The 22,794-nt window shown below is 42.2% G+C and overlaps 2 protein-coding genes and 1 long non-coding RNA gene across 6 annotated transcripts; 1 reads left to right on the plus strand and 2 right to left on the minus strand.

Moving 5' to 3' along the window:
- Nucleotides 1–1,099: 1,099 nt before the first annotated feature.
- On the plus strand, nt 1,100–14,146 carry LOC112261607. 4 transcript variants are annotated; one of them, XM_024437062.2, is made up of 8 exons: nt 1,100–1,340; nt 2,522–2,586; nt 3,866–4,013; nt 11,810–11,876; nt 12,143–12,212; nt 12,335–12,442; nt 12,553–12,642; nt 13,076–14,146. In XM_024437062.2, the coding sequence occupies exons 3-8, from the start codon at nt 3,877–3,879 to the stop codon at nt 13,945–13,947; spliced, it is 1,344 nt and encodes a 447-aa protein (XP_024292830.1). In that variant the 5' UTR covers nt 1,100–1,340; nt 2,522–2,586; nt 3,866–3,876; the 3' UTR covers nt 13,948–14,146. The 4 variants fall into 4 exon arrangements, with proteins under 4 accessions (XP_024292830.1, XP_024292831.1, XP_024292833.1 ...); XM_024437063.2 differs by having other exon boundaries at nt 3,869–4,013; XM_024437065.2 differs by lacking the exon at nt 2,522–2,586 and having other exon boundaries at nt 3,869–4,013.
- Nucleotides 3,866–7,507, minus strand: LOC112261608. Its single transcript, XR_002955183.2, has 2 exons — nt 7,211–7,507; nt 3,866–4,004 (listed from the first exon to the last, which is right to left on the minus strand). It is a non-coding gene; the product is annotated as an uncharacterized LOC112261608 (long non-coding RNA).
- Nucleotides 14,147–16,252: 2,106 nt separating the features above from the next.
- LOC112261609 lies at nt 16,253–22,096 on the minus strand. Its single transcript, XM_024437066.2, has 3 exons — nt 21,270–22,096; nt 18,844–18,899; nt 16,253–18,445 (listed from the first exon to the last, which is right to left on the minus strand). The coding sequence occupies exons 1-3, from the start codon at nt 21,804–21,806 to the stop codon at nt 18,343–18,345; spliced, it is 696 nt and encodes a 231-aa protein (XP_024292834.1). The 5' UTR covers nt 21,807–22,096; the 3' UTR covers nt 16,253–18,342.
- Between the last annotated feature and the right edge of the window lie 698 nt (nt 22,097–22,794).

Genomic DNA, 22,794 nt, shown 5'->3' on the forward strand with positions numbered 1-22,794 from the left:
CAACTGCAATGCAGTGCCTTAGACCTCTGCACCACTCGTGGGGTAATCTACTTTGTTGATAGTCACAAGCGGGGATAGAGCCTTTGAACTTTGGAGTGATATCCCTTGAGTTAGCTGTTTACACCTTTACTCTGCCTTCCAGGATGTGGTCTTTGTCTTTGCAAAAGAGAGAATAACTAAATCTAGAAAAATACGTCATCTCTATTATTTTGTACTCTACCAATCTTCTTTATATACTGTAAACTTGGGATGTACTGACTTGTATTTTACCTACAAACTTGGTAGAGTAAGAAATAATAAAAGACACTTATTTTTCTATATTTAGTTATCCTCTCTTTTGGATAACCACATTCTAGAAGTCAGAGTAAAAGTCCCAGTGGACCAGTGGTTTCATTCCAAGGATAACACTCAAAAGCTCCCAGGTTTGATCTCTGCTTGCGGCTAACAACAAAATACAGTGAAACTACTGTATGTTTGTACATTGTCATGTCATGTGATTCCAAATAATTGCCGTATGTGTTTCTACATGGATTGTTGTACAACTAACTTCCTCAACAGTAAGGTAACACACGGAAAAAGAAACCACCATGGACTGTTCAAAATGTAATTGTGTCATTCTGGGAACATTGAGGTAATGTTTTGTGCACCCTGATTCAAACATTGTAAGAATGTCATCACAACTGGACAGATTTAGTGTTTTCCATTTCCATTGTTCTGACATTTTGTTGCGGCAGTATGACCTAAAAACATTACTAGTACATTGTGCTATTACATTACCTGAAAACCTACTGAGAAAGTATGAGGAATGTTCTGTGGCAGTCGCTCCAAATGTTGTGCAAAACATTTTAGTGAATGTAAGTGAATGTAAGGAGAACATTCCGAAGATATTTAATTGAAAACATTTTCTGAAGAAAAAACAACAACATTTTGTTATCAAAACATTCTTTGAATGGTTTAGGATGTCATCATCCTAATGTTAGATAAAACCGTGACTGGGACTTAATGGGAATCTTAGCTATTATTCCGCGAATGTTTCCGTTTTGCTGTGATGTGTGTCACATTAAGCGAGAAAGAGAGAGAAAGAAAGAGGTGGGGAGAGAGAGAATGAGGAAGTAAAGTTCCAAAGTTACTTGCTGCTTAGTGCTAACCGAGATCAGTGACAAGATAACAGAGAGAGACAGAGACAGACAGAGAGAGAGAGACAGAGACAGCGACAGAGGGAGAGAGGTGGTGGCTGTGGTGTGCCATATTGACATGGTACATTTGGGTGAGAAGGTGTTGCTGTCTGTTGACCGTCTGTGACAAGGTCAGCTGTCCGACCCTGCAAAATTCTTTACTTTGTGAGTACTTGTTTATTTCCACCTGTGTGTGTGTGTGCTTGTGGGCCTTTGCCCGAATACTGTATATACTCCATGAATACTGTCTATGCTTGTTTTAATTTTTAAACTCCTCACACTGTCATACACAATATCTACCATCTGCTAAGTGTTTATCTTCTCCTTTCTCTCCTTCAATGTATTAAGTGGTCTTTCTCTTCTCCTTTCTCGCTTTCATCTCAGTGACACACAGCTGGGGTCGCAACACACTATGCATCACTGATCAAGGGTTAACCATCAGTTGGGGGCTGCTGTGCACTGCTAAAATAGCTGCCAGTTTGATATCATTGTATACTAATCCCTTGTCACAGTATTGTACAAGAACAACAAAAATGGCTTGATCCCAATTCCCAGACCACAATACACACAAGAAACAACACAACAAGAGCCTTTCAAAGGAGAAAGATAGGGTGTATTTCAGTATTAAAGCCTTCAACACCTGTACAGTGAAAGTCATTAATGACCATATAACACAAACATAGGAGCACTGTTCAGTACTTGCCCTCTGTTCAGGGTGTTCAAGGCTGTCAATGAATAAACTGCAGAATGTAGAAACTTCCATTTCCACTTTTATTAACAACCCAATTTGCCATAGGCTACAGTCTAAGTCTTAGGCTGCAGGAGAAGCCTGTTCATTGACACTGTTCTTAGAGTGAGTTTTCAGGTGTGGTCAAAACAACCTGCTCCTTTGTGCAAGCATACAGTGTGTGTGTGTGTGTGTGTGAATGTGTGTTTGTACATTAGGACTACAGTATTTGCTCATGGGTTACCTGAAAGAAAAAGTTACATTTCAAAATATAATTCGAATTGTTTGAACAACGTGAAGGCCGCATCAAGTACAGAGTGAGCAGTAGAATTAGCACATGCATTTGTATGAGCACAGGTTTGTATCTAAATGCTTTTCAATCAACACCAGCCCATTTTGATTGACTCAAATCAACGGGTCATTGATTGGCAGTGGCAGTGAGACCTCTCCAAACAGGTGAAAGGGTTTCAGAGAACACAGAATGGAACTGACATGAGGTCATTCTTGGAATGGTAGAATAGAATATAAACATTGTTAATGATATCAGTTATCAGGTGTATTACATGTCAATTAAAAGCCTGTGTATTTTTCCTTCTGCTATTTGACACTTATTTGACAGATGGCTCTGGGTTATGAATTTGATTGGATTATAACAGTCAAGACATAATCCCTGTGAATCACAAGGTAAATCCTTTTTTATATGAAATACGGTTTCCTATTCAATATGTAACAAGCTATCTGTAGAAGCCATATACTGAATGAACATGTCATATCATGATGTCCTTTGGGTGACGGACCATTCTTGATACACACGGGAAACTGTTGAGTGTAAAAAAAAACAGCTGCGTTACGGTTCTTGACACACTCAAACCGGTGTGCCTGCACCTACTACCATACCCCGTTCAAAAGCACTTCAATCTGTAGTCTTGCCCATTCACCCTCTGAATGGCAGACATACACAATCCATGTCTCAATGGCCTCAAGGATTAAAAATCCTTCTTTAACCTGTCACCTTCCCTTCATCTACACTGATTGAAGTGGATTTAAAAAGTGACATCAATAAGGGATCATATAGCTTTCACCTGGATTCACCTGGTCAGTCTGTCTACGTCATGGAAAGAGCAGGTGTTCCTAATGTTTTGTACACAGTGTATGTCCGTTTTCTTTTGTTTCACTGTTTCTATTTCAATGTTTTACTTTTCTTAGAATATTTTGCACACTTGTTGATAATTCGGTATTTAAGTACAGTATGTGATGTCTGTCTGTCTGTCTGTCTGTCTGTCTGTCTGTCTGTCTGTCTGTCTGTCTGTCTGTCTGTCTGTCTGTCTGTCTGTCTGTCTGTCTGTCTGTCTGTCTGTCTGTCTGTCTGTCTGTCTGTCTGTCTGTCTGTCTGTCTGTCTGTCTGTCTGTCTGTCTGTCTGTCTGCATGTGTGCATTATTCTAATAGGCAAATTTTTTGATAAATATCGGTGATCAATACTGCCAGCAATAGAAATCCCTCACTGTTTTGCATAAGATAGGAGCAACGTTTTTACTAACTTACCATCTACTGTAAGGGCATAACCAGATCCCCTCACCCTCAAGTGGATAAGCAAGCAGCCTACACTTCCTTAAGCAGACATGGGTGCAGGCAGGGCTGGGAATATACAAAGAGTTCAATCCTATACTGTAATAATAAGTGCATACATGAACTCTCTTGAATTATCTTTCAATGAGTAAGTAGATTAATCCTCTCAGTGCACAAATGTGTGCTATGCTTTGTTTTGTCAACTTCTCTTTGATCATGTAACCATAAAAGTACAAATTGACACCATCAATCACAACTATACACAAACTAAACACTCCTTTCAGTAGATGAGCCAACGCTTTTATTTCACCCAAGCACACTCTGAAAGCATGTATGCACCCACAAACTCTCTCTCTCTTTCTCTCCACCTCTCTCACTCACTGTTTCCCCTTACAGCAGCAGTTGCCATGGCGCCAGTGGGAGAGTTCATGGAGTCATGGGCAGTGTCAGTGTCGAAATCATTCTCTATAGAGGTCGTTGTTTTCTCTCTGCTCTTCCTCCTCCTCTCCATCATCCTCCTGGCCCTCTGCACTATCTGTGGAAGGTCAGTGATAGATTCATTTTATAACATTCTTATTTTGTTCCATTATAGAAAGTATTTGACGCCTACAGATGTAGGATCTTAATTTGATCACCCTGTAGCAGGATAACTTTACTGCAATGCATGAAATGTATAATGTGTAGTGTATTTGAGCTTTAAAAATATGCACTTTGAAATTTCAGACTTGTTTTTCCCTTACGAAATATATATAGACTCCTACAAACATGTAAATTAATTATAATCCACTTAATAATTCACAATTCCTATAGCAGCAGGAAATTTTTCCTGCTGTAGCAAACTGGCTCAAATTAAGAAGCTATATATGTATGAGAACTGTACAAGAACCTATATGGCATGCTTACAGGAATGAGGTGTAGGTAAATGTATGAATGAAACGTGCATGGAGCTCAGTGCTCCAGACTACAACTAGTTCATCCCTCCATACAGTACACCACGGCCTCAGGTTAAAATTCCAACTCTTTCTGAGATTCTAGAAGACTTTGTCCCATCAACTATGGCTAAGGAGAGAGTAATTTTACATCTAAACCATGACTAGAAAAGTAATGTACCTGTTGTATATGTAGGAATACTCACAGTGGCCATGGATTACAGGCAACATCCGCATCGAGCTAAAGGCTAGAGCTGCCACTTTCAAAGAGCGTGAGACTAATCCGGACGCTTATAAGAAATCCCACTATGCCCTCAGACGAACCATCAAACAAGCAAAGCGTCAATAAAGGATTAAGATTGAATCCTACTACACCAGCTCTGACTCTCTTCGGATGTGGCAGGGCTTGAAAACTATTACGGACTACAAAGGGACACCCAGACGCGAGCTGCCCAGTGACGCAAGCCTACCAGATGAGCTCATTTCCTTTTATGCTGGCTTCTGGGCAAGCAACACTGAAGCATGCACGAGAGCACTAGCTGTTCTGGATGACTGTGTGATGCTCTCGGTAGCCAATGTGAACAAAACCTTTAAACAGATCAAAAATCACAAAGCCGCTGCGCCAGAATGATTACCAGGACGTGTACTTAAAGCATGGGCGGACCAATTGTCAAGTGTCTTCACTGCCATTTTCAACCTCTTCCTGACCGAGTCTGTAATACCTACATGTTTCAAGCAGACCACCATAGTCCCTGTGCCCAAGGAAGCAAAGGTAACCTGCTTAAATTATTACCGCCCCGTGGCACTCACGTCGGTAGCCATGAAGTGCTTTGAAAGGCTGATCATGGCTCACATCAACAGCATCCTCCCGGACACCCTAGACCCACTCCAATTCGCATACCGCCCCCAACAGATCCACAGATGATGCAATCTCTATCGCACTCCACACTGCCCTTTCTCACCTGAACAAAGGGAACACCTATGTGAGAATGCTGTTCATTGACTACAGCTCAGCGTTCAACACCATAATGCCAACGAAGCTCATCACTAAGCTAAGGACTCTGGGACTAAACACCTCCCTCTGCAACTGGACTTCCTGACGGGCCGCCCCCAGGTGGTAAGAGTAGGCAACAACATGTCTGCCATCCTTAACACGTGGCCCCTCAGGGGTGTTTACTTAGCCCCACCTGTATTCCCTGTTCACCCACGACTGCGTGGCCAAACACGACTCCAACCCCATCATTAAGTTTGCTGACAACACAACAGTGGTATGCCTGATCACCGACAACAATGAGACAGCCTCTAGGGAGGAGGTCAGAGAACTGGCAGTGTGGTGCCAGGACAACAACCTCTCCCTCAATGTGAGCAAGACTAAGGAGCTGATCGTGGACTACGGGAAAAGGCGGGCCAAACAGGCTCCCATTAACATTGAAGAGGCTGTAGTGGAGCGGGTCAAGAGTTTCAAGTTCCTTGGTGTCCACATCACCAACAAACTATCATGGTTCAAACACACCAAGACAGTCGTGAAGAGGTCACGACAAAACCTTTTTCCCTCAGGAGACTGAAAAGATTAGGAATGGGTCCCCAGATCCTCAAAAGGTTCTACAGCTGCACCATCGACAGCATCCTGACCGGTTGCATCACCGCCTGGTATGGCAACTGCTTGGCATCTGACCCTAAGGAGCTACAGAGGGTAGTGCGAATGGCCCAGTACATCACTGGGGCCAAACTTCCTGCCATCCAGGAGCTATATGATAGGCGGTGTCAGAGGAAAGCCCATAAAATTGTCAGAGACTCCAGTCACCAAAGTTATTGACCGTTTTTTCTGGTACATGGTTAAGGCAAGCGGTACAGGAGGGCCAAGTCTAGGACCAAAAGGCTTCTCAACAGTTTCTACCCCCAAGCCATAAGACTGCTGAACAATTCATAAAATCGTCAGTTTACAATTTACAATTTACATTGACCCCCCCTCCCTGTGTATACTGCTGCTACTCGCTGTTTGTTTGTTACCTATGCATTGTTACTCACTTCGCTCCTACCTGCATGTACAGATTACCTTAACTAGTCTGTACCCCCGCACACTGACTCGGTACCGGTGCCCCATGTATATAGCCTCGTTATTGTTACTCTTATTGTATTACTTTTTATTTTAGTCTACTTGGTAAATATTTTCTTCTTCTTGAACTGCACTGTTGGTTAAGGGCTTGTAAGTAAGCAATTCACATAAAGTCTACACTTGCTGAATTCGGCGCATGTGACAAATAAAGTTTAATTTGATTTTGATTTGAGTGTACTTATGGATCATTATCAATGTATGCTTGATCAATGTCATGATACTCTACACCTGAGACATTGTCTTTGAATGCCGTATTGTCTTTTGTCTTGTAGATAATCATAAACCAAAATATGTCTGTCTATCTCAAACGCACGCATGCACACACACGCGCGCGCGCACACACACACACAGACATTCCAGACAGACAGAACGTTCAGGTTTGGTGGCTTCGGGAATTCCTGTGGTATGAGGCATATGACTCTCTCTTCTTCTCTCTCTACATTACGAAACGACACACTTCAAATACCGTACATAATGTACAGACCGACCCCACCGGTGAATCACTCAGATACTTCACTCTGCTTCACTCTCAATCTTTCTTTTCCGAGCAAGAGAGAATATACATACTTTTGTAAGGTTCTGAACAAACAGAGTAAAAACTCAAACAGATGACTAGAAAAAGCTTAAACCAAGTTTATTCACCCACTGGGTGCTTCATCTGCAGACACAAGTCACACAAGCATATACAGTACTTACGACTAGGTGTCCCCTCCTTGTATGTCCAATATAAACACACCTTTTCTGTTGTTTGGCAGAAACTCAGTCGGTTCCTCTTACTGGTATTGTCATGGCCCTGCCTAAGTCTAGGACCCTCTTGGGCGTGAAATTGTGTATGAGATAGGACTTTGATCAGATGGTCTTTGAGGTGGGCCCCTATGGCCCCCATCTCAGCAGTGTCTTCTCTCTTCAACTGTTGACCTTAAAGGCTTCCCGAGTGACATAAGGCGTCACTACAGCCCCGGGTCCAATCCCAGGCTGTGTCACAGCCTGCTGTGACCGGGATACCCATGAGGCGGCGCACAATTGGCCCAGCGTCGTCCGGGTTAGGGGAGGGTTTAGCCAGCCTGGATTTCCAAGTCCCATTATGCTCTAGCGACTCCTTGTGGCAGCTAGATGGTGTTTCCTCCTACATATTGGTGCGGCTGGCTTCCGGGTTAAGCAAGCAGTGCGGCTTGGCAGGGTAGTGTTTTAGAGGACGCATGGCTCTTGACCTTCGTCTCTCCCGAGTCCGAGTTCAAGTAAAATAAATCAATGTAGGCTACAGCAGAACACACATATGAGAATATATACAGTTGAAGTTGTAAGTTTGCGTACACCTTAGCCAAATACATTTAAACTCAGTTTTTCACAATTCCTGACATTTAATCCTAGTAAATGTTCCCAGTTTTAGGTCAGTTGGGATCACCACTTTATTTTAAGAATGTGACATCTCAGAATAATAGTAGAGATTTATTTCAGCTATTATTTCTTTCATCACATTACCAGTGGGTCAGAAGTTTACATACACTCAATTAGTATTTGGTAGCATTGCCTTTAAATTGTTTAACTTGGGTCAAATGTTTTGGGTAGCCTTCCACAAGCTTCCCACAACAATAAGATGGGTGAATTTTGGCCCATTCCTCCTGACAGAGCTGATGTCAGGTTTGTAGGCCTCCTTGCTCGCACACACTTTTTCAGTTCTGCCCACACATTTTCTATAGGATTTAGGTCAGGGCTTTGTGATGACCACTCCAATACCTTGACTTTGTTGTCCTTGTGCCATTTTGCCACAACTTTGGAAGTATGCTTGGGGTCACTATCCATTTGGAAGACCAATTTGCAACTTCCTGACTGATGTCTTGAGATGTTGCTTCAATATATCCACATACTTTTCCTACCTCATGATGCCATCTATTTTGTGAAGTGCACCAGTCCCTCCTGCAGCAAAGCACCCCCACAACATGATGCTGCCACCCCCGTGCTTCATGGTTGGGGATGGTGTTCTTTGGCTTGCAAGCCTCCCCCTTTTTCCTCCAAACATAATAATGGTCATTATGGCCAAACAGTTCTATTTTTGATTCATCAGACCAGAGGACAATTCTCCAAAAAGTACGAACTTTGTCCCCATGTGCAGTTGAAAACCGTAGTCTGTCGTTTTTTATGGCAGTTTTGGAGCAGTGGCTTCTTCCTTGCTGTGCGGCCTTTCAGGTTATGTCGACATAGGACTTGTTTTACTGCGGAAATAGATACTTTTGCTGTTGTTCTGGGATTCAATCCCAGACTATTGGATATTTGAGCGGCGGTAACTCACTAGAACTAGCAGCATTACGACCAGGAATACGACTTCCCTGGAGCAGATACTTTGTTCACTCTCCCCAGAGCAATTGAACTTATTCCAGAGGCCGATCCAAAAACATCGCCTGCGGAGGAGAGGCACTTCAGTGAGCCTGCTGGTTCGATTTAGGAGGCAAGCACACCACCCACCGCTTCCAAGTATATTACTCGCTAATGCAAGGATTTTTTTCCAGAGGGACATTGGGGCCTGTAACATACTTTGTTTCGTGGAAACATGGCTCTCTCGGGAAACTCTGTCGGAGACGGTAAAGCCGACAGGATTCTCCGTACATTACACAGACAGGAATAAATATCTCTCTGGGAAGCAGATGGGCAGAGGGGTGTGTTTCATGATTAACGACTCATGGTGTAATTAAAGGAACATACAGGATATCAAGTAATTTTCTTCACCCAACCTTGAATACCTCACAATCAAATGCCGACCATATTATCTCCCAAGATAATTCTGCTCCGTCATTACCACGGACGTTTACATCCCTCCTGAAGCCGATACCATGACAGCCGTCAGAGAGCTTCACTGGACTTTATGAAAACTGGAAACCACATATCCTGAGGCTGCATTTATTGTAGCTGGGAATTTTAACAAAGCAACTTTGAGGACTAGGCTGCCGAAGTTCTATCAACATATCGACTGTACTACTTGCCCTGCTAATACTCTCGACCATAGCTATTCAAACTTCCGGAATTCCTCCCCCGCCCTCCTTTCGGCAAATCTGAACCACGACTCCATCTTGCTCCTCCCTTCCTATAGGCAGGAACTCAAACAGGAAGTACCCATGCTAAGAACTATTCAACGCTGGTCTGACCAATCGGAATCCACGCTTCAGGATTGTTTTGATCACGTGGACTGGGATATGTTCCGGGTAGCTTGCGAAAATAATCTAGACGCATACACGGACACGGTGACTGAGTTTATAAGGAAGTGTATAGGAGATGTAGTACCCACTGTGACTATTAAAACCTACCCTAACCAGAGACCAACGTCTTGCTTCCGGACAGGCTGAACAAATTCTTTGCACTGAACTTAATGACTATCGCCCGTAGCACTCACCTCTGTCATCATGAAGTGCTTTCAGAGACTAGACAAGGATCATATCACCTCTCCCTTACCTGCCACCCTAGACACACTTTAATTTGCTTACCGCCCCAATTGACCCACAGACGATGCAATCGCCATCACTCTACACACTGCCCTATCCCACATGGACACGAAGAATACCTATGTAAGAATGCTTTTTATTGACTATAGCTCAGCATTCAACACCATAGTACCCTCCAAGTGCATCATTAAGCTTGAGGCCCTAGGTCTAACAACGCCCTGAGCAACTGGGTCCTGGACTTCCTGACCCGCCGCCCCCCAGGTGGGGGAGGCAGGAAACATCACCTCCACTCTGCTAATCCTCAACACTGGGGCCCCACAGGGGAACGTACTCAGCCCCCTCCTGTACTCCCTGTTCACCCATGACTGTGTGGCCAAGGACGCCTCCAACTCAGTCATCAAGTTGCAGACGACACAACAGTAGTGGGCTTGATTACCAACGATGACAAGACAGTCTACAGGGAGGAGGTGAGGGCTCTGTGGTGCCTGGAAAACAACCTCTCACTCAACGTCAACATAACAAAGGAGATGATCTTGGACTTCAGGAAACAGCAGAGGGTACTCTCTTATCTACATCGACGGGACTGCAGTGGAGAAGGTGGAAAGCTTCAAGTTCCTTGGTGTACACATCACTGACAAACTGAAATGGGCCACCCACGCAGACAGTGTGGTGAAGGTGCAACAGAGCCTCTTCAACCTCAGGAGGCTAAAGAAATTTGGTTTGTCACATAAAACCCTCACAAACTTTTACAGATGCACAATTGAAAGCATCCTGTTGTGCTGTATCACCACCTGGTACGGCAACTGCACCACCCGCAACCGCAAGGCTCTCCAGATGACAAACTACCTGCCCTCCAGGACACCTACACCACCCGATGTCACAGGAAGGCCAAAAAGATAATCAACGACATCAACCACCCGAGCCACCGCCCCGATATCATCCAGAAGGCGAGGTCAGTACAGGTGCATCAAAGCTGGGACCGAGAGACTGAAAAACAGCTTCTATATCAAGGCCATCAGACTGTTAAACAGCCATCACTAAAACATTAGAGGCTGCTGCCTATAGGCATAGACTAGAAATCCCTGGCCACTTTAAGGAATGGAACACTAGTCACTTTAATAATGTTTTCATATCTGGCATTACTCATCTCATATGTATATACTGTATTCTATACTTCTATGGTATCTTAGTCACTTAATGTTTACATATCTTGCATTGCTCATCTCATATGTATATACTGTTTTCTATACTATTCTACTGTATCTTAGTCCATTATGCTCTGACATCGCTCATCCATATATGTATATAGTCTTAATGAATTAATTTGTGTGTATTGGGTATATATTGTGTAATTGGTTAGATATTACTTGTTAGATATTACAGCACTGTCAGAGCAAGAAGAGAAAATATTTTGCTTTACCCACCGTAACATCTGAAAATCACGTGTATGTGACCAATAAACTGTGATATGTTTTGACATGTACATTTCTTATATGTGTAAAGTAATCAATAGGTTCTAGTTTGGTAACATGAATAAGTATATTTCATACCAGAATCCAACACCTTCAAACAGTGATTTGATAGCACCAAAGTGTGAGTGCTAGTATATCATGAACACACCTATAAATACAGGTCTGTTACCAGCAAATAATCACTTTATATACTGTTTATAGATACTGTTGCTGATATGCATTAGCTAATGGTGAACCATTTATTGTTTGTGCACTTGACTCTAAAAGTAAATGCTTTTTCATGCATTGTTGAATATTGGGGAGTGTACCAAATTCTTTGAAATTCTGTAAGCATCAGTAGATATCTGTTGTACTTGTTCAGATTCTCTAGTTTGTGTTGTGTTCCACAGGCAATCCTTTGAGCTTCAGGACGGTGGTGGGGAGGTGGGGAGAACCCAGTCACAGCTGATGAGAGTGGTGAGAGACAAGACAAGCAACAACAATGACGGAAGCTATGTCCTGACCAGGGTTACACAGAAGTCAGTAAGAGAGGAGGTAGTGAGATACGGAGGAAGGGAGGAAGCAAGGAAGGTGTAGAATGGATTAAAGGGTTGAAGAGAGAAGGGACGGAGGGATGCGGTGGATGGAATCCTTTTGAGAGTACTTTGTCTTGAGACCAATGACAGCGAAATGATGAACCCAGTACACTGTGATGTCATTACCTGAGTGTTTTTGATTGACAGGTAAAGTTGGAGGACGCCCTGGCCGCCAGGGAGAACCCCATGATCAATGACATCAGAAAAAACGAGAGAGGTGGGAAACCAAACTGTTACACCTCTGTGTTTATAATTTCAGCCGTAAGCGAGGCTTCCTCTAGATCTGCTAGAAGGGTTGTCTTACAGTGTGTGTTCTGTTTTCATCTCCTCCCTGGTTAGATTTCAGTCACATACCTGAAGAACGTGTCCCAGAGCAGCTTCCTGCTGAGCAGGATGGCATCAGGTTCAAACCCGGGAGGAGCCGCAGGGTGGCGCCAGATCAGCAAGGTACTGCCTTCATCACTCTCTCTGTATCTCCCTACGCATTTCTCCCATGTGTCTTTCACACACGTTTGGTGAGTAGTTGGTGAGTATTACAGTGTTTTGATGTCCTGCAGGTGATTCTCTAGGTGTCTTGCAGATGGCCAACGGAACCCCTGTGGCCATGATGACAATATCTCCTCCTCCCCCCACCACCGTTGACATCGGTAGGCTACCTCAAATCACCCATGTGCACTTCTCAAACTATCAACCAATCAATCAAATCAAATATATTTATAAAGCCCTTTTTACATCAGCAGATGTCACAAAGTGCTATACAGGAATCCATCCTAAACCCCCAAACAGCAAGCAATGCAGGTGTAGAATAATAATAATCACATGGCTTGTAGAGTGTGCAACAGGTCAGCACCTCAGGAGTAAATGTCAGTTGGCTTTTCATAGCCGATCATTCAGAGTTAGAGACAGCAGGTGCGGTAGCGAGAGAGTCGAAAACAGCAGGTCCGGACAAGATAACACATCCGGTGAACAGGTCAGGGTTCCATAGCCACAGGATGAAACTAATGGGGCTCAATCTCTCTTTGGCTAAGCTTCAGGTTAAGTGACTCTCCTCTATTATTTTCTTATTTTCTCACCTTGTAGGTGACCTGAGGGACGTCCTGAACTTCACACCCGAGCTCCACTCTATACCAGCCCCGATATCCGTGGTGGAAGATGACAGCCCCCTCGAGTCCATACCCCCACCTGTCTATTCAGGGGACACCCTGGAAACACCCATCATGAATGTTCTTCACACCCTAGTGCTGGATGCCCCCATCGTGGATCCCCTCATCATAGACACCCTTGCATCTGTGGATGCCCCCATTGTGAACAGGCTTGAACCTGTCGACATCCACATTGTGAATGACACTGACCCCCTCAATATCCCCATCGTGAACCACCTTGACCTCCTGGAGGCCCCTGCAGAATTCAGCTCTAACTTTATCGCTCAGCTTGAAGAAGATGGTCAGGTGGAGGGTGAGGACCAGGGGCCTTCCCTGGGGGTCCGACCCGAGCACACCTATGAGATCTTTGGGGAGCTCACACCTGATGATCCCTCTGTGGAAGTGGACCTGACAACCCCAGGCTATCAAACCATAGCTGAAATGGTCCACAAATCAACCACACAGCCTGACGATGACACAACCATGGTTACAATGCCATCGGACCTGGCAAGCAAGGACTATGAGATCATAGCTGAACTTGTCCAGCATTTGAGCGCAACCACACTGCCTGACAATGAGCCAATAAAAACTACAGGCACAGTCCCGGGGGAGGGGCTTGACCTGACAAGCCCTCTCTCATTTGTGGAGGAGGTAGAGGATGGTTTGAGTGACAGGGGCTGGAATCCAATGTATGCCAGGGTGAGCAGGAAGCTTAGTAAGTGCCCCACCCCACCCCCTGTGCCTCCGCCAGAGGAAGAGGAGGAATATTTACCTCCAATACCGGAAAGAAGAGGAGAGATGGAGGAATGATCATTGTAGAATATCCCTTCAGACTTTTAAAAAGCACCGCAAATGTGTTTTATGTACTCAATGCTATTTGAATGTATATGCAGTGCATTCAGAAAGTATTCAGACCCCTTGACTTTTTCAACATTTGTTACATTACAGCTTTATTCTAAAATTGATTAAATTGTTTTTTTCCCCTCCTCAATCTACACACATTACCCCATAATGACAAAGGAAAATCAGGTTTGTAGAAATGTTTGTAAATGTATTAAAAATAAAAAAGGGAGATATCACAGTTACATAAGTATTCAGACCCTTCACTCAGTACTTTGTTGAAGCACCTTTGGCATGGATTACAGCCTCGAGTCTTCTTGGGTATGAAGCTACAAGCTTGGCACACCTGTATTTGGGAAGTTCCTCCTATTCTTTTCTCAAGCTCTGTCAGGTTAGATTGGGAGCATCGCTGCACAGCTATTTTCTGGTCTCTCCAGAGATGTTCAATCGGGTTCAAGTCCGGGCTCTGGCTGGGCCACTCGAGGACATTCAGAGACTTGTCCCAGAGCCACTCCTGCGTTGTCTTGGCTGTGAGCTTAGGGTCGTTGTCCTGTTGGAAGGTGAACCTTCGCCCCAGTCTGAGGACCTGAGCACTCTGGAGCAGTTAAAAAAAAATCAAGGATCGCACTTTTCTCCGTTCATCTTTCCCTCAATCCTGACTAGTCTCCCAGTCCCTGCATCTGAAAAACATCCATAAGGTAAGATGCTGCCAGCACCATGCTTCACCATAGTGATGGTGCCGGGTTTCCTCCAGATGTGATGCTTGGCATTCAGGCCAAAGAGTTCGATCTTGGTTTCATCAAACCAGAGAATCTTGTTTCTCATAGTCAGAGTCCTTTAGGTGCTTTTTGGCAAACTCCAAGTGGGCTGTCATGTGCCTTTTACTGAGGAGTGGCTTCCGTATGACCACTCTACCTTAATGGCCTCATTGGTGATGTGCTGCAGAGATTGTTGTCCTTCTGGAAGGTTCTCCCTTCTTCACAGAGGAACTGTGGAAGTCTGTCAGTGACCATCGGATTGTTGGTCACCTCCCTGACCAAGGCCCTTCTCCCCGATTGTTCAGTTTGGCTGGGCGGCCAGCTCTAGGGAGAGTCTTGGTGGTTCCAAACTTCTTCCATTTAAGAATGATGGAGGCCACTGTGTTCTTGGGGACATTCAATGCTGCAGCAATGTTTTGGTACCATTCTCCAGATCTGCCTCGACACAATCCTGTCTTGGAGCTCTATGGACAATTCCTTTGACCTCATGGCTTGGTTTCTTTTCCTGACATGCACTGTCAACTGTGGGACCTTATATAGACAGGTGTGTGCCTTTCCAAATGATGTCCAGTCAATTGAATTTACCACAGGTGGACTACAATTAATTTGCAGAAACAAGGATGATCAATGGAAACAGGATACACCTGAGCTCAATTTTGAGTCTCATGTTAAATGGTCTATATATTTATGTAAATAGGGTATTTTTTGTGTGTTTTTTTTACATTTGCAAAAATGTCTAAAAAAACTCTTTTGCTTTGTCTTTATGTGGTATTGTGTGTAGATTGCTAAGGATAAAAATTTTTTTTAAAGGCTAACGTAACAAAATGTGGAAATAGTCAAGGGGTACTTTCCAAATGCACTGTATACTAACTATCTGTGCCTTATTTCTAGACATATAATATATCTGATGATGAGGGTAAGGGTTGTAACCAGTCCAAATAGAAAGTAACACTTCCCTATCTAAATACTCTTATATGAGACAGGTATCTCAGTATCCTATCCTCCTACCAAGTAATTTCATTGGTTTTGCAAACGCTGTTCCAACTCAATGCCATGCTATGCATTCCATAACGAACCCTGAGCCAGAATAGAACTGGGTCCCTTAACATGTGCCAGAGTAGGCTGTTCCCCTGCTCAGATGTTGCATGCATCAACCAATGGTTGAGTGCCACGTCAACGACTGTGTCATCGACTAACAGATTGTTATAACATATGATGTGGTTAGCTAATACGTTAAATACCTATCCAGGCATTCTAAGATCTGGCAGGCATCAGCAACACCTAGGCAGAGGAATGCACCCTTTATGTTTATATGTACTAACACATTACAGCGTGACATGGAAATTACACAATTATAAATCTAGGAGTTTTTGTTTCTTTGAGATTCATTCAACTGGGTCAACTAAGACTCTCTCTCTAGAATTACAAACGTAATACTATAATGACTATAATGGTGCATTCTTAATAAATCATGCATGTATATTAATAAATTCAATTAAATTGACATCAAAACAATATAATAGCCATAGCTAGTTTATTTATTCATTCAAACCTTTCCATGTGAGGTATAATAAATCATTTAAATGTTTTGTTTAACTAGGCCTACCCCGGCCAAACCCTAACGATGCTGGGCCAAACCCTAACGATGCTGGGCCAATTGTGCACCGCCCTATGGGACTCCCAATCACAGCTGGTTGTGATACAGCCTGGAATCAAACCAGGGACTGTAGTGATGCTTCTAGCACTGAGATGCAGTGCCTTAGACAGCTGCACCACTCGGAAGTTCATCCTACTTGGGATTTATGGACTATGTAAATCTGTGTTGTAAAATGTTCATTTTCATTATTAGAACATATAAGCAGAATGAAATACAAGAGGACAGATGTAATAAACAGTATTTAGTACATCCTGTTGGCCATCATTTACTACGAAATATTACATTGCAAACCTCAACCATTGAGGGAGTGAATGTCACAATCTGAAATTAAGCCACTATTGAAATATCACATTGTGGATGGGACATAGCGAAATTCAACACATATATCACTGTTCCAATTCAATATATTGCGTGTAAATGGATGTGTGCAGATGCAATTCCTGTATCTCACCACAGTGGGGTAGTAGAACTGAAGATCTGTGACTGGATTTCTCTCTTTCAGTGGAAAGTGAGTTGCCAAAAAAGGGGCCACATCGAGCTCCTCTAAAATCCTGCTGCCGATGCATCACGTGAGGCAGGTGGGGCGGAGCGCCACCAATATCCAAGAGATTTGCATGCAAATCTGTTATTTCCTGTCACAACAATATATCATATCCGAACTAACTGTGCAATAGATGAAGCGAAGCAATAGCGTTATAAATGTTGCATATTGTTAACTGGGTTATTTTGTAACAGGCAGGCAGACATGCAAAGTGTTGTTATATTGCAGAGCGATGACTAGCTAGTTTATTCCATAACAGTATACTCGACTACAGCGGCCTTCTGTGCAAAGAGCTAAAGATATGGGAAGTAGCCATACACTGATCGTAACCCAAAAGTTATAAAGTTTGTGTATGTGGCTCAAAACTCATTTCTGGGATTGGTTATAAGTGCATTCAATGTGTTGCCAGTGTAGTGTACTGGTTTTGATGCATATGAGCTTTGTTGATTGAGTTTGGCCAGTCAATATTTGAATTTTAAAATCACCACTGCTGCTGTATATTCCTTCTGAGGAAGGGTGGAAAGACCACAGGATCTGTGGTCAGGAAATGAAACATAAATACACAAACCTAGCACATACCTTTCAAAAGTAGGCATGGAGAGAACAAATATGACTTTCCTTCTACTAGTATAGCATGCCCATAAGCCTTGTGGAAATGAGTGCAACGTCCTTCAGCTCTTTTACTCTAACGATATGCAACAGTAAGAATACAAAACCACAAGTACATTGCTCAATGACAAATATTTATAAGACCGTGGAAAGAATTGTTCCTTCAGCATTTTTGTGGTCCGATTTGATGTTGAATTCCACATGGAAATTGATGGTTCTGTCTATTAGCCATTGAGAGACATAACCATGGAGAAAATTCATAGTTTAGTAAATTAGTTGGTGGTGGGTGCCCTGCATGGTGCTGCAAATGCAGTATTGTTTTTCAACTGACTGCTACAGCACCTATCATCAATTCATAACAAAAAAACAACAACTCTTTGGTTCAAAAGTTGTCCTGCATTTTGGGGGGACCCGACCAAATTCACATAGAAATTTGTGTCATAGATCTGTTATTGTCATCGGAAGCAAGTCTAAGGAGTGGTAGATCTGTTCTATGAGCTCCAATTCTATGCTTCTATGCTTCTATGCTTCCCAGTTTTTGCGTCTTTTTCTTGCGGTTTTGTACACCAGCTTCAAACAGCTGAAAATACTATATTTTTGGTTATCGTAAATATATTTCACAGCGATTTAGATGTTACAATGATTCCTTACACTAAACTTGCTTGTTTTGATACATAAACTGAAATTAAGCGAACTATTAGAATTTGAGCAATATAGTACATCTTTAAAATGAGCAATGTGCTTCTCCAAAAGTGAATGCAGGAAATGTGAGCAGGTTGCCACCAGTCTCTCCTGTGGGGTCAACTAAACTCTCTCTCTATGGTCTCCATCAGGTCCACTTCTGATCCATCATACAGGATGACGGGCGTGGAAAGAGAGGGGCCATGGCTATCATCAGGGACTCTGGGAAGGAACAGAGAGATATGTCAGAAATGGTTATAACAAGAAATTGACTCGCAGAGACAGTTTCAGAAATGGGCCTAGATTAAAGCAATAGTTTTATAGATGAAACTTTGGACCAAATTGTGAAGCGTAATGGATACAGTCAGTGTGTAATGTGCACCATAGAGGCAATATAGCCTAGGCCTATTCCACAATAATTTCAAAGTGTAATTCAATATTTAATCATCATCTTTTTTATAGCATATTCTCATGTTGAAAAGTATCTACATAAATTAGCCACAATAAAGCAGTTGTTTGCAAGTGGTTTGCTGACATGTAACTAATCTGATCTGCCCAAAGGCTTGGTATTTTGTTATGCTCAAGGTGAATTTGATCTTGCCCGATCAGCAGTTACTTACGAGTCTGATTCTGAGCGAGGCACTGATTCCACCCAAGTTCCCTTTGTCAAGAAGTCCTGTTGAGAGTTTTGACAATAGAGTTGTCAGAGAACACCATAACAGTCCCTTCAGAAAGTATTCACACCCCTTGACTTTTTCCACATTTTGTTGTGTTACAGCCTCAAATTAAAAGGGATAACATTTAGATTTTGTTTCACTGATCTACAAACAATACCCCATAATGTCGAAGTGGAATTATGTTTTAGAAATGTTTACAAATTAATAAAAAATGTATAGCTGAAATGTCTTGAGTCTATAAGTATTCAATCCTTTTGTTACGGCAAGGCTAGATGAGTTCAGGAGTAAAAATGTGCTTAAAGGTGCAATATGCAGAACTTTTTCTGCCATATCCTGGTTGCTAAAATTCTAATAGTTTGCCTAATTTCAGTCTATGTGACGAAACAAGCAATGTGTAGTGTAGATAATCATTGTGCCATCTAAACTGCTGTGAAATGTATTTTCAGTAATCAAAAATATTGTATTTTCAGCTAATGTACAAAACTGCAAGTAAAAGTTGCAAAAACTAAACTTAAGATTGGGAAGAATAGAAATAGCAAACACAGAACAGATCTACCATTTCATAAACTTATTTTCAATGAGAATGACAGATCCATAACACACTTTCCATGTGAATTTGGTCGGGTCGCCCAAAAAGTTACAGATTTCAGATTTAACAAGTCACATAATAAGTTGTATTGACTCACTCTGTGTGCAATAATAGTGTTTAACATGATTTTTAAATTACTACCTCTGTACCACACACATACAATTATATGTAATGTCCCTAAGTCGACTGGTGAATTTCAAGCACAGATTCAACCACAAAGACCAAGGAGGTTTTCCTATGGTTCGTAAAGGGCACCTTTTTAGTAGATGGGTAAAAAGAAGCAGACTTTGAATATCCCTTTCAGCATGATGGTGTATCCATACACCCAGTCACCGCAAAGATACAGGCACCTTTCCTAAACCGCTCAGGGATTTCACCATGAGGCCAATGTCAGAGTTTAATGGCTGTGATAGGAGATAACTGAGGATGGATACACAACATTGTAGTTCATCCACAATACTAACATAAATTACAGAATGAAAAGAAGGAAGCCTGTACATAATACAAATTATCCAAACATTGCATCCTGTTTGCAATAAGGCACTAAAGTCATACTGCAAAAAAATGGCAAAGAAATGTACTTTTTGTCCTGAATACAAAGTGTTATATTTGGGGCAAATCCAATCCAACACATCACTGAGTACCACTCTTCATATTTTCAAGAATTGTGGTGCCTGCATCATGTTATGAGTATGCTTGTCATCGGCAAGAACTACGGAGTTTCTAGGATAAAAAGAAACGGAATAGAGCTAAGCACAGGCAAAGTCAGAGGAAGACCTGGTTCAGTCTGCTTTCCAACAGACACTGTGAGACAAATTCACTGTTCAGCAGGACTATAACCTAAAACACAAGGCCAAATATACACTGGAGTTGTTTACCAAGACATCATTGAATGTTCCTGAATGGCCTAGTTACAGTTTTGACTTAATTAAATCGTCTTGGAAATCTATGGCAATACTTGAAAATAATATATCTATATATTTTTTTGTTTATTTCACCTTTATTTAACCAGGTAGGCCAGTTGAGAACAAGTTCTCAGTTGTAAATGAGTTGAGAACAAGTTCTCATTTACAACTGTGACCTGGCCAAGACAAAGCAAAGCAGTGCAACAAAAACAACAACACATGGAATAAACAAACATACATTCAATAACACAATAGAAAATCTGTATACAGTGTGTGCAAATGAAGTAAGGAGGTAAGGCAATAAATAGGCCATAGTGGCGAAGTAATTAGAAAAAATGTCTGTCTAGCAATGATCAACAACCAACTTGACAGAGCTTGACAAATATTTTAAAGAAAGATTTGTCAATGTTGTTCAATCTAGGTGTGCAAAGTTCTTTGAGATTTTCCCAGGACTCACAGCTGTAATCGCTGCCAAATATGATTGTAACATGTATTGACTCAGGGGGTTGAATACTTATCTAATCAAAATATATTAGATTATATTTTCTATTAATAAAAAATCAAATAAAAACATTTCTTCCACTTTGACATTGCAGTGAATTTTCTGTAGATCATTCACACAAAAAATGATAATTGAATCCATTTTAATCCCACTTAGTAACACAACAACATTTGTCAAGGGGTGTGAATACTTTCTGAAAGCACTGTATATGGTTTGCAGAAAACCTTACAATACAAAAATGTAATCAGTTACCAATGCCATTGGTTAAGTATTTTAAAATTTTATATAACAGGAAATAATAAATCAAATGCTGTCAATTTGATTATGCTCGTCCATCACCACTGATCAGAATGAGCTAAAATAATATTCTTACATTTTCCTGAGTGGCGCTTGGGAACTGAATGTGTGTATCTTTGGAAATGTGGTGAAAGACATGCTTGTCCTTGTTGATGACTCCTACAGAACCGTTATAAGGACAATGTGCCCCCGTCCCTTCCGACAACTCAGAACTCTGCAAGTGAGGGGTTGAATTGAAATCGCTTTCATTGTGGACCCGTTTGGAATTACAGAATCCATACGTGTCTGACCCGATTAAAAGCGTCTTTTCAAAAGTTTTCCTTTTGGAACGCAATTCCCGATTGTCATATTCCTCTAGAACCCGGTCCAGTTCCATATCAACGTCATCATCCTCTGCTGAAAATTCCGAGTCGTGTCCATCACTGTGGCAGTCCAGTTGTTGCGTTATGTTTCGTGACTGATTGAAGTTCGTCAATTTGTGTATATTCAATGGTTTGAACAAGTGACTTTCCTCTTTCGAAACATGGACTGTGTTGTCATCTCCTTTGAATGCGTTTATCTCGTTGACACTCCCAGGTGCAACCTTCTTTCCACGACTACTACCGCTTCCCATGTTGTTGTTGTCCCTTGGCACCAGGCTGTAAAAATGTACGAGGCACAGCAAAGGCACGCTCCCATTGCCAGGTCCCTTGGCCCCCCACCAAGTAATCCAAGAACTCAGAAGTTAGGTCAAAAATTAACTTGCCTCCACTCAATAGATCACCAAAAAATGTGGTTCACTTACGCACTGGAGGGAAAGCTGTCCTTCTGTCTGTGGCGCAATGGAATCATACAAACACAAACAAAAAGTGTGGAATAATTTGATCCAATCTAGACGTCTACCCGTAGTTTGCAAAACGCAGTCAAGCCATCCGTGCTTCAGCCTCCTCCTGAATTTGTACGTGCGAGTACACAACACTTTACGGTATAACGTCTTTTCTGACTGATTCGGATGCGCTCTCATGCGCAGTCAGATAGAGAGATTCAGTAGGTACTTTACAAATCATTCCAAGCAAACAGTTTGAAACACATTCATTCAATATTCGTTTCATTAATTTTCGTCCTTATCAAAAATAACTTTGATATTATGGGTAGAGTGAGGCTGCAGAAGCCTACCAGGGTGCTGTTTACCAAATGTTACATTGTGAAAGAAAAAATGTCTTTACAGTCATGACACACAAATACAGTAGACACACAAACTCACGCACTCACAACATTTGAGGCTTTGATTGACCCCTATGTCCCAAAAAATCACAGTAAAAATGTCTGGTATACTTTTTTTGAGATGTGTGCGACTAGTAGATCATTAATCCAGTGTGATGACCATTGCATCGCATAAGAGGCCTAGTGCTAAGCAACTAAGTGAAATGATTTGAATCCCGTTTCATACATTTTTTTTAGTGAGCGCAATGCACAGTTTCTCTAGAGATAAATCAGCTCAAGCTGGAACTGTGCAAGGCAGTAGAGAGTTGTAGTTTCCAACAGGCCAATATTCAACATAGTTTAGCGCCCAGAGCCTGGTAATTAATTTAGTTACAATGACCATAATCCGTTGCGTGCCT

The sequence above is a fragment of the Oncorhynchus tshawytscha genome, linkage group LG11 (assembly GCF_018296145.1).
Source record: "Oncorhynchus tshawytscha isolate Ot180627B linkage group LG11, Otsh_v2.0, whole genome shotgun sequence".
In the NCBI taxonomy this organism is placed as follows: Eukaryota; Metazoa; Chordata; class Actinopteri; order Salmoniformes; family Salmonidae; genus Oncorhynchus; species Oncorhynchus tshawytscha.

What these genes read in the sequence shown, in the direction of transcription:
- LOC112261607 (XM_024437062.2), top strand. Translation starts at nt 3,877, where the DNA reads ATGGCGCCAGTGGGAGAGTTCATGGAGTCATGGGCAGTGTCAGTGTCG. An exon ending in AGTCACAGCTGATGAGAGTG is followed by an intron (nt 11,877 to 12,142) that starts GTGAGAGACAAG and finishes TTTGATTGACAG; the next exon opens with GTAAAGTTGGAGGACGCCCT. An exon ending in GGTGGCGCCAGATCAGCAAG is followed by an intron (nt 12,443 to 12,552) that starts GTACTGCCTTCA and finishes GATGTCCTGCAG; the next exon opens with GTGATTCTCTAGGTGTCTTG.
- LOC112261609 (XM_024437066.2), bottom strand. Translation starts at nt 21,806, where the DNA reads ATGGGAAGCGGTAGTAGTCGTGGAAAGAAGGTTGCACCTGGGAGTGTC. An exon ending in CAAGCGCCACTCAGGAAAAT is followed by an intron (nt 18,900 to 21,269) that starts GTAAGAATATTA and finishes AACTCTCAACAG; the next exon opens with GACTTCTTGACAAAGGGAAC. An exon ending in CCTCGCTCAGAATCAGACTC is followed by an intron (nt 18,446 to 18,843) that starts GTAAGTAACTGC and finishes GTTCCTTCCCAG; the next exon opens with AGTCCCTGATGATAGCCATG.